Source organism: Camelina sativa, chromosome 1, assembly GCF_000633955.1.
Source record: "Camelina sativa cultivar DH55 chromosome 1, Cs, whole genome shotgun sequence".
In the NCBI taxonomy this organism is placed as follows: domain Eukaryota; kingdom Viridiplantae; phylum Streptophyta; class Magnoliopsida; order Brassicales; family Brassicaceae; genus Camelina; species Camelina sativa.
In genome coordinates, this window is record NC_025685.1 from 6,947,251 (window position 1) to 6,958,429 (window position 11,179).

The 11,179-nt window shown below is 38.4% G+C and overlaps 3 protein-coding genes and 1 pseudogene across 3 annotated transcripts; 2 read left to right on the forward strand and 2 right to left on the reverse strand.

The window, feature by feature from the left end:
- LOC104780697 (palmitoyl-monogalactosyldiacylglycerol delta-7 desaturase, chloroplastic) lies at positions 102-2,452 on the forward strand. Its single transcript, XM_010505220.2, has 5 exons — positions 102-856; positions 946-1,086; positions 1,182-1,322; positions 1,882-1,988; positions 2,074-2,452. Exons 1-5 carry the CDS (start codon positions 326-328, stop codon positions 2,273-2,275), a joined length of 1,122 nt encoding a protein of 373 aa, XP_010503522.1. The 5' UTR covers positions 102-325; the 3' UTR covers positions 2,276-2,452.
- On the reverse strand, positions 2,488-3,005 carry LOC104704915. The gene has a single exon (XM_010420924.2). It carries the CDS (start codon positions 3,003-3,005, stop codon positions 2,490-2,492), a length of 516 nt encoding a protein of 171 aa, XP_010419226.1. The 3' UTR covers positions 2,488-2,489.
- On the forward strand, positions 4,655-6,821 carry LOC104780716 (probable lipid desaturase ADS3.2, chloroplastic). The gene is made up of 5 exons (XM_010505240.2): positions 4,655-5,155; positions 5,312-5,452; positions 5,792-5,932; positions 6,129-6,235; positions 6,307-6,821. Exons 1-5 carry the CDS (start codon positions 4,655-4,657, stop codon positions 6,500-6,502), a joined length of 1,086 nt encoding a protein of 361 aa, XP_010503542.1. The 3' UTR covers positions 6,503-6,821.
- Positions 6,635-11,179, reverse strand: part of LOC104780708 — a 13,687-nt pseudogene continuing 9,142 nt past the window's right edge.

An 11,179-nucleotide genomic window follows, 5' to 3' on the forward strand; every position in this document is an offset into this window, starting at 1 on the left:
GCTTTTCATCAAGAAAGCTAGAAAACTTTGAAGGGAGGATCCGCGTTGGAGATAACTGCCCCAAATTGGCAATCCAAACCCTTAGACCATCTTATCCTCTCTCTCTGAATATCTAGCCGCAATGTAGTCCATGAACCACAAAAAAGATCAGATCTTTGCACGTCTCTGTCAATAACAACTACTACTATATACTTACTTGTGTTGTGAAGCATACAAAAAAAGACCGACCCTAATTTATACACGCACACATATTAACATATATAGTATTGCATATAAAACGTAGGGTTTAAGTCTTCTCTTCTCCTCTGGGGCTATCACATCGACAATGGCTTCTCTTCTAACGAAGCCTAAGCCCGTTTTCCTCTGTTCATCTCCACGAGCTCTAAACACATCAGCCCCACCGTCATTGAATTTCACAAGAATCTCATTCACCCACCACCAAAAGCTTGCTCCTTTCAAGCTCCCTAGTCTCGTTGCCGCATTCTCTGAAAAGGGTCTGAAGAGAGATGTCGCCTCGGGTGCTGCTGCAACGGAAGCGGCGGCGGATGGAGATTACAGGAGGATAATGCTATCAGATGTGTTGGTGAAGAAGAAGGAGAAAGTACATTGGTGGGAGAGAGAGTGGAAAGCTATGGACTTTGGAGCTGTTGCTGTTGTTTTGTCTATGCATTTGCTTAGTCTCTTGGCTCCGTTTCAGTTCAATTGGAGAGCTGTTTCCGTTGCTTTTGGGCTTTATATCGTTACAGGTCTTCTGGGTATTACTTTGTCTTTCCATAGGAATCTTTCTCATAAAGCCTTCAAGCTTCCCAAGTGGCTTGAGTACTTGTTTGCTTATTGTGGAGCACAAGCTCTTCAGGTGATTTGCTTTTATGATAAAATGTAGTTTTGTCGAATTTGTAAAGCTGATTGATTTTGACCCCAAATTGTGTAATTTTGTTTCTTCAGGGGAACCCAATTGATTGGGTGAGTACACATAGGTACCATCATCAGTTCTGTGATTCAGACAGAGATCCTCATAGCCCACTTGATGGATTCTGGTTCAGTCATATGAATTGGATGTTTGATACCAATACAATCACACAAAGGGTAACAATTTGCTTTTTCGTTATCATGTTAAAATTGGTCTTTCTTAATTGGTTATAGTGATTGAAAACTCTGTTTCTGTCTTTTGATGTTTAAAGTGTGGAGAGCCTAACAATGTTGGGGATTTGGAGAAGCAGCCATTTTATCAATTCCTTCGAAACACCTACATTTTTCATCCGGTGGCTCTAGCGGTTGCTCTGTATGCAATGGGTGGCTTTCCATTCATTGTTTGGGGAATGGTATGTTCTGTGACTAATTTTACATTTCAATTCTATCACTGTTCATTTCCAGAACTAGCTATAGGATTATGACTTCTTTTAGCTCGGAGAATTCTAAATAAATCCACCAGTTCTTTGATGTGTAGCTATCAATTTGCTGGGCCAAATCTCCTCACCTGATTTCCCTTATTAAACAGCTTGCGTTTTCTTGTCATTTAGTGCAAACTTAGATTATTGACCTTAAGCACGCAAGTTGTGTTTAGTTGAACAAAACAGAACCACAAGTAAATATCTTATCTTTCTTGTAAGAAAGATCTGTGGTTCATGCCCTTCTCGTGAATGGACTAAAATTCTAGTTGCTTGTATTTAGAAATAAACAACATTTGCATGCTAAAAGTGAAACTACGTTGACAGTTTTAGCAATTTCGTAAACGGAACGAAAGAAAGAAAAAAAACGAAAGCTGAACAAGCTTGATTTTAAAATTTTAACTATTCTAACACTTCCATAGAGCCATAGTTTCTGATTTTAATTTCCCTACTATAGTGTCTGTAATCCTTTTTTCTTTGTTGGGTTTTGCAGGGTGTAAGAATAGTATGGGTATATCATATAACTTGGCTGGTAAACTCAGCTTGTCATGTATGGGGGAGACAAGCATGGAACACCGGTGATTTGTCTAAGAACAACTGGTACTAAAACTCACCCTCGATCACTCTTTAATCACTCGATCCATATTAAGATCTACTAAAGAGACTCTGAATTATAACTTTTCAGGTGGGTAGCAGCTCTAGCTTTCGGGGAAGGATGGCACAACAATCACCATGCTTTTGAGTTCTCAGCACGACACGGCTTAGAATGGTGGCAACTTGATATGACTTGGTACGTCGTTAGGTTTCTCCAAGCCATCGGTTTAGCAACTGATGTCAAGCTCCCATCGGAAGCTCAGAAAAAAAGAATGGCATTGACCAGCGACTGATCTTGAAACTGCGGAACTAGAACTGTCGGTACAATTGAAGCTATGAAGATTAAGAAAAAGGGTTTTGTGCTTCTTTTTTTTCTGTGTTTACATCAAGGTATATAGATATATATATATCTGTGCAAGAGATTGTATGTGACAAACTGATTATGAATTTTATATATCTATAATTACATTCAATACAAGAAGAAAAGAAAAATGTTGAAAAAAAGATTCACGTTCGGCTTGGCCAAGGTGTCCACGGCAATTCTAGATACTCAACTGGTACGAGCCTTGGGAATATGGTTTTGAAATCCCATTCTGGGCCTTTAAACATGATCCCTTTTGGGGTTACCTCGTGAGCACATGACGAATAAGGGCACATCTCAGCATCAAGAAAGGTGTTTTGGATCACGAGTGTGGCTTTTCCTAAGACAGACCGGATATGGCAGATGTGAATCGACGGTATTTTGCTTTCGCCATTTATGAGGATGATTGGTATTGAAAATTGGGCTCCTGGCTTTGAAGCTCGATGCCAACCGTAGTCTTTGTGTTTAGACTGGCATCGATAGACGATCTCCGGGCGGTTTAATCCTTTCATTGCGTTACGAATTGTTATGTTCATGTTTACGTAGCCGGGTCCTTCAAGAACCAAGGCGTTAGAAGAGATCATCATGATGGCTTGTAAAAGAAGACACCATCGAGCTATGGTTTTGACGACGTTGTTCTTGTTGTTGTCAAGATCCCTCATTTTTGTGTTTTTTTTTTTCGATCGTTCGTGTTCGCCCCTCTCTCAGAAATATATGTCACGTATCACAGCTCACTTGAAACCGAAGCTGTTATTTTTTTTCTTTTATTTTCTCAAATAAAAAACAAACTAACTAACAATTATTTTTTTTTTTTGCCACAAACAAACAAGTGGGTACATATACTAAAAATGAAAGGATGTTTGAAAAAAAAACAGAAGTAAAAAGTGAAAGATAGTATAGTTTTTGCTCGATTTAACAGAAATGCCAATGCTTAAGCTGTCACATACCGCATATAGCTTTATTAGTTGATTTAAAATTTGTAAAACAAAAATTTGTTTTTGGGCGTGTGTGTTTAATGTTAATTGAGCAAGCTTTTTGTAGCAGATTCAGTCGAACATGTATCGACCACGTCAGCTGTCGTACTATTTCTATGCGTCATATTTATATGACTCATATCATTATTACGTATGGTTCACGTTAACGCTCGATTTGGAGACTAGGGTTGATTCCATTCTCCCTTTTAACCATATCAAATCGACGACCAGCAATTAGAAGAGACAATTTAGTTTAATTTCCAACACTACCATCAAATCAACATCAAGTCTCCGTTGACCTTCACTAAAACCATACGATAATGAGTATATATATATATTTTTTTTATAAGAAAAGTTTATTTTGATTACTACGATAATGAGTATTTGAAGGAAAGTCACAAGTTTATTTTCTCATCATACAATTATCTTTATAGTTCGAAATTTGTTTTTGGGTCTATTTATTGAGCAGACTCGGCCCAGTAGCTCATGACTCATGAGTCTCACCGTTTCATATATATGCTCCTTACGTGATGCGCTTGTGAAATCCTCCAACATATATTTGCCCAACTCAGCAATCGTATTACCATTATGAGAAATATCCTAAGTGAAAACGTTTAGTATGAGACATTCATAACATTTAATAACTCCCTTAGGATACGAACAGAAACAATATATAATAACGAAAATATCACAATAACTCAATTAGTACGTGGAAAACTATTTTGTGGGAATTGGGAAAACGTCTGGATCAATCTTGAACTCCAATAGTTTATTAGACATTATAGATTTGCCAGCTGGTATTTGGCGCTTGTGTTGTATCCGTCTCTTATTGGTTCGTATTTTTCTACTTGGTCAGTCAGAATCACCACGTACTAGTGATTGGTCACTTGTACCACCTTGTTTGTTCATTAAATTAAATGTATATACTTAAAACTCACCAGCCGTTACGTACTTACGTGAGCGAGACATGCCATCAGTCACCATACGTGGCATGTCTTTGACTGTCGCAAATGGTAAAAACTAAAAGTACCCCAAAAAAATAAAAATAAAAATCAATTAGAATGCTGAATGCCATACGAAAAATTTACGGATGTTTTGCATTGAAAATAGTTTAATTTTCATTTTTGAAAGGAAAATAGTTATAAAATTCCATAATTAAGCAAATTACCAAAATAATGATGTTTTTATTTTTGAACCAAAAGGAATGATATATTGAATCTAATCTTTTTTTTTTTTTTTAAATAACCAGTTGGACCAAAAATGTCATTAAACTGCCATATACTAACTAGTATATAATAGCACATTGGGTATGCATGCAAAGGCATCACTTTTACGACATGGTGTCTCTCTCTACAACTCTCAGACAGCTTTCTCATTTTCCACCATTTGTTAAACAATATAACCCAAGAAATAACAATGCCTTGTTCAAACTTATAACACATAACTCAACAAACTCATTTTGGTCCAAACGAGGAGGGTCCGTGGCTCACTGGAAACGCACGTTCGTGGCAGTTCAATGTGCACAGGATAATGTCGAAAGCTCCTGGAAAATACCCTTGTCGGAGGTTGTGGTGGTGGGAAAGAAGAGGGAATTTTGGGAAAGGAGTTGGACTTCTTGGGACGTTGGCAAGTTAGTCGTAGTCGGTGGGGTTCATTTGCTGAGCCTCCTGGCTCCATTTCATTTCAATTGGGCAGCTTTTCGGGTTTTCCCTTGGCTCGTTTACATCAATGGAGTCTGCATCACCTTGTCTTATCATAGGAACCTTTCTCACCGAAGTTTCGATCTGCCGAAATGGCTTGAGTATCTATTTGCTTATGGTGGCCTTCTGGCTTTTCAGGTTTGGCTTTTATATATATATATATATATATTCACATGATACGGTTGTTTGATATATGAACATTGTGTTAACTGTTAAGAGGATATATATATATATATATATATACATATATATATATATATATCTTTGATCGTAACTTCTAAATTGTTTGCGCAGGGAGACCCAATAGAGTGGGTGAGCAACCATCGGTACCATCATAAGCACTGTGAGACAAAACGTGACCCACACAGCCCGACGCAAGGGTTTTGGTTTAGTCACATGACTTGGATATTTGATAGCGGTTCTATCCTCAAAAAGGTAATAAAAAATTTCAGTTGTCAAAAACCTATTTAATTTCTTGATGACCATGGTAAATTGATCAAGTTATTCCTTAAGGAACAAGCTCATAAATTGAACTTGATATTGTGAAAGAAGTTCAATTATAGCCTATAGGCCTGATTTAAGATGTTGTAGTGGACTATTTTGGTCCGGAAGTCCACGTCTAGCAGGCCTTGTAGCTCTGCAGACTGGTCTATATTTGGTCTTGATTTTTAAACTAGGACGGGCCCTATCAGAACTAAACTGATCCGGCCTTGAAAAGAGTGGTCCTATATGGGCAGGGACATACCTAACCTTGAATTAACCATCGGATTGCAGTGTGGTGGACATGATAATGTAGATGACCTTGTGAGGCAGCCCTTCTATAGGTTCATTCAGCGGACGGTCCTTTTGCATCAGATGGCTTATGCCCTTCTCTTCTATTTTTGGGGAGGCATGCCCTTCCTTGTCTGGGGAATTGTAAGGATATACAAATCATCCCCTTGTCTTCATTTCAACTATAATATATTATTAAAAAATTTATGCTACATATATTCCATTTGATGATATAAAAATTCGACTTGTGTCATGGACTCATGGTTCAAGTCGAATCACAGTAGATATTTTATATTTATCTTAGCCAAATAATATAAAGGTAAGGTATGATTATGGACAGGGTGTTGCAACTGTGGTTCGACTCCACACGACTTTTCTGGTGAACTCAGTTTGCCATGTATGGGGAACACGAGCATGGAACACTTCTGACTTCTCCAAAAACAATTGGTACACACGTACATATATATTTGTAATCTCACCAAATATATTAAATAACAATTAATGAATTGGTGATATAGGTGGGTGGCGATTATAACATTTGGCGAGGGATGGCATAACAATCATCATGCCTTTGAGTTCTCGGCCAGGCAAGGACTTGAGTGGTGGCAGCTCGACGGGACTTGGTATATCATTAGGTTTCTTGAAGCTATTGGTTTGGCCACCAACGTTAAGTTACCTACTGAATCTCAAAAGAAGAGAATGACCTTGGTCTGATTCTTAATTTATGTTTTAGAACTTTTGATAATTCTCTCCTACATTTCCAAACAACGAAATTATCTGAATTGGCTAATCAAATCTTTGTCTACAAAGGCTAATCCTTGTCTGAATTGGTGTGCCTCCAAGCCGTTCGTAACATTATCTGTATTGGCTAATCAAATCTTTGTCTACAAACCTTTGAAATCTAAATAAATAAACTGTTGGGAGGAGAACTCTATAATGATAATAATAATCTTGAAAAAAACCGTTTCGTAAACACTAGAATTAATGGAAGAAACTGCTGAGTCACCTTTCACCTACTATGAATAAGTAAGAACATACATCACCTACAATCTCAGAGCTCTCCTCTGTATAATAATGACTTGGGAGGCTACATGATGCGAGCTTTTGGTGAACAGACTCAGCCTCACCTCGGTTGTTGATCTGACCCGGGTGCTGAGGAGACACTTGGTCCTGCACCATTTTCTGGCGGTGGGGACATTCCCCACTTCCCCTCTGGACCTGGTGGTTCGATCACGTGGACCCCACCATCAGTTAGTCCAACTGCAAATTGGTTTGGTTCAGACGGATGAGCTGCGACTGTTGCTGGATATACTCTCGAGCTGTTCAAAAAAGAACAGATGTTACTGATGTTGAATTGGTCTTAACACTAGGAAATGTTGAAATATAGCAGAGGATTCTTACCTAGGGTTTGAAGGCAAATATGAACTGGGACCAATGCGGCACTTCAGTTGCAATGTTGTTGCCGTCAAGATACTCACACTTCCATCATCAAAGGCTGCGTAGATTGACTGGCTATCACATGAGTATACAGCATCTGTGACTGAACCACTTGACTCCTTCGGAATCCACTGCATTAAGAGGAAAAGAAACATATCAGGCCGTTAAGGACATTAACAATACATGGATGTAATGCACTATGAGACATTTTAGCAGTAGACCTGCTTCATGTTCTCTAACTTAGGAGCCTCATATATGGCTAACTGGCTGGCATGGACAACAAGCACATGTGTCTGGTCGTGATGGAACTGAACGCGTGTATGAGCAAGTGGGTTTGGCGAATGCCCGCTTGGAATTTGAATCTGTTTGCTAGCTTGCTTTTCCCATCCATCCATGCTCCATACACAAAGCTACACAGATAAAAACCGTTTATTTTAGGAAAGTGATAACACCGCAGATGAAAGAAGTGGCAGCGGGAATAAATTACAACCAATGCAGCATATAAGCATACCTGAGAATCAGCACCAGAGGAAACAAGAACATTTAGAACGTTTGAGAATGCTAAACCAGTCACTCTCTTCTGATGACCTTTCAATTTACTTTTAACCTGCATGATTCATTACCATCCAAAAGCTGTTTTAAATATTTGTTTCCATGAAAAACTTATTAAGTCCTTTGAACACTTTCAGTTGAATTGGGATACCTCATCGACTCTGACATTATAGATTTGAATAGACGAGTCATCCATTCCGATAGCAATAATATTATTGTCTTGAGGATGGAAGGCAAGGGAAGTCGCTGCTGGAGGTGGCGCCATGAATGTTGTCATCGTCTGCAAAGAAAACAAAAAATAAAATAAGTGAGCAAACACAAAGCTTAAAGCCAAACAGAGGAACAGACGTCAGTTGAACATGGAGGGACCTTAAAAGTCATCATGTTGAACAAGGAAATTTTCCCTCCTGAGGCTGACATGACATACGAATCATTTTTTGAGAGCGCAAAGCATGGAACCACATCTTCTTTGTTTCCCTCGCGTGTGTCATTTGTCATTAGTACTCCACTAGATGGCTGCCAGAGCTGTGGTGGGACATTGCTGTTTGCCTACAAGAAAAAAGACATACAACAAGCTGTAAGTATTGAATTCCAAAATCGACACTAGATGTTGAATCAAAACGGCAATGTACCTTTCCCAAAAGATTTCGCTCACTCTTTTGCCATTTCCATAATTTATGTGCAGCGTTTTCTGCTAATGCCAGTATAGCACCTCCAGAATTTGTATATATTAACTTAACAACCTGCATTAAGAAACAAAATGACATAATGACCATAGATAAGAAGAGAGTCTTCAAACAAAGGGCACCAAAAATAAGATCTATGCAAAGGAAAATTAATTTTAGATATCCAAAGAATTTAAAATGACTTTGGATCATAGAATCGCATCGCATATACTATAATATAAGGGAGTTGTTTTAGCTCTTATGGGAGGGGAGAAATAGGCATATCCTAATTCTTGTAAGGAAAGGACTGGAACACATCATAGTTGGAACGAAACAACATGTTTGAAAATAGATTAGATACATACTCTTGCTGGTAGCAGGCTGTCAGGAAGCCGCAGAGTACGAAGCTGGGATCGTTCGCTGATCTCTGTCAGCTTCCAAGTCTTTGATTTCTCTGCTTCATCAGGGATTCTTGGTTTGACATCTGGCATACTGCGATTATCTCCATTCTAAAACCAAAAAATTGTGAATGAACTTAGCAGGATTTCGGTTAAGTGCCAGAATTATCTTTTGAGGTGTATGCATGAACTTAACAGTTCTGCTTTGATCTCTGTCAACTTCACTAAAGAAACTAAGTGGACATTTTAAATGGTCAACATTCTCCAATGGGATAATATGAAAATATTTAACGAACAAAGTATCTTAAAAGGTTTTACAGGTGGGATTACCAATCCAGTAACAGATGCCACTAGTCCACTTCTTTCAGCCATCGATAGACTCATTCCAGTGCTTGAACTTGGAGTGCCGAATGTGCCACCAATAGGACCCTAAAAACAAAAATCATGCATTCAGATCAGAATTTATTTATTTATTTCTGCGATTGCGCCCAGACAAAGCAGAAAAGTAAGATATGATGACAAGTGTTTACCTTTGCGACTGATCCAGGAGTAGCTCTAGAGCTGTCAAGGCCACGGTTTGCCATGGAGTGCAAAATCCTGGAACCTTCAGCATTCGCTAGTATCTTAATTCCATTATCAGTAGTAGAGACAGCCAGCAGAGTACCTTCTTTATTGATCCTTAAGCAAGGGGAAGACTATTGATATGAAGTTAGCAACCAATTCATTCAAAGGTCAATTAAACAACAGCAATTGAGATAGAAATAGATCATTACCGGCAACCCCCCTTCTGCAGTCGTTGTACTCAAAAGTTCAACACTATCCATATCCCAAAATTTGACTTGGAACTCATCACCAGCTACCAAAAACTTGTTCTTCATGGTATCGAACTGGACAACCCCCACAGACCGTTTCCCTAGTCCCAGATAAGTCCGCTTCACAGCTCCTTCACTTTCATTCCATTCAACAATGAATGATTCCCCTTCCTTACTAGTACCACAAGAGAATAATCTACAACAAACGAGAAGATATAAAAATATGAACAAAGGGATGGATACGTAAAGAACATAATATTACAGTGGGAATCATTTACCTAGTCCCATCAGCACAATATGCCATTGCCGTGCAAGATCGACCGGGGGCATCATAATCCACTCTAGAACCCAAGTTGTCATATAACCAAGCCTTTATTTTCCCATCAACAGCAGTTGAGAATATGAACTGAAAAAAAAAAGAAGATAAAATCCCCATTATAACGATCTCAATGGTCAAAATAACCTATCAGCTTGCACGCAGTCTAAAAATGTAGAGCACGAAACAAAAAATTGCTCACATCACTATACAGAACACGAAAACAAGTATCAAGCTAAAACATTGTAGAGAGAGTGTGCTGCAGATGCTTCTATTAGCATCTGTACATGTATCTGTCTCTTTGTAAATAATGGAAATTAGGAATTCTGGTTGAGCAGAGAACACCAAATAGACACTTGGGAAATCTACTTCATCTCATGGAATGCCTTAGAATAGAGAGCAAGAGACACTTTATGCATTCTACACTACCTGAATATTCTCTTTCTGGTGTGGGCACACTGAGTAAACAGGTGCCTCATGACCTTCAAAGGTGTGCAATTTATTTCCGGTGACAGCATCCCAGACCTGTATAGAAAGCATTTAGATACTAGAAGCAAGATGGTCTCATTATATAAATGTAGGAAATTACGCGAAGATGCAAACCTTGATTGTCTTGTCTTCTCCACAAGTCACAACACATAATTGCTGGTTTGGTTGGGAGAAAGCAAGATCGTTGACATTACCAGCATGAGCATCAATCTATAATGGTAACAAAAAACAAACATCAGCGTGTTGGGAACTCTTAAAAATCCAAGAATCGTGAACGGCGATAAACATATATCCAAAGATCCAAGAATGCTGCTCGGTGATAATAACGTAACAGGTTGGAAGTAGACAAACAGGACCCAAAATAAATAAAAACTATATTATCAGAATCCAGGGAACTATAAATTCTTCCAGTGAACAGATTCCATGCCTATATCCACATATAACATTGAGTATCACAAAAAACATAAGAAGATTGATAATAACCTACTAGGAAAAGAGACAGAAGTTGGTGCAACCTCACAATTATATATAAAGTCATGAGTAAGAGACAAACCTCTAGATGATTCCGTAAATCATCGCCACCATGATATGAATATATATGCACAATATGCTTTGAATATGCAACACCTGAAATAGGAAGTAGACATTATACCACTTGATTTACCATAAAATTTATACGACGACGAGTCCTAAACCCAGGAGGGACACAAATACTTGACTAA

Excerpts from the sequence above, each read along its gene's own strand:
- LOC104780697 (XM_010505220.2), top strand. The coding sequence starts at position 326 with ATGGCTTCTCTTCTAACGAAGCCTAAGCCCGTTTTCCTCTGTTCATCT. Across the intron at positions 857-945 it reads GTGGAGCACAAGCTCTTCAG|GGGAACCCAATTGATTGGGT; the intron begins GTGATTTGCTTT and ends TTGTTTCTTCAG. Across the intron at positions 1,989-2,073 it reads GATTTGTCTAAGAACAACTG|GTGGGTAGCAGCTCTAGCTT; the intron begins GTACTAAAACTC and ends ATAACTTTTCAG.
- LOC104704915 (XM_010420924.2), bottom strand. The coding sequence starts at position 3,005 with ATGAGGGATCTTGACAACAACAAGAACAACGTCGTCAAAACCATAGCT.
- LOC104780716 (XM_010505240.2), top strand. The coding sequence starts at position 4,655 with ATGGTGTCTCTCTCTACAACTCTCAGACAGCTTTCTCATTTTCCACCA. Across the intron at positions 5,453-5,791 it reads GCGGTTCTATCCTCAAAAAG|TGTGGTGGACATGATAATGT; the intron begins GTAATAAAAAAT and ends ATCGGATTGCAG. Across the intron at positions 6,236-6,306 it reads GACTTCTCCAAAAACAATTG|GTGGGTGGCGATTATAACAT; the intron begins GTACACACGTAC and ends TTGGTGATATAG.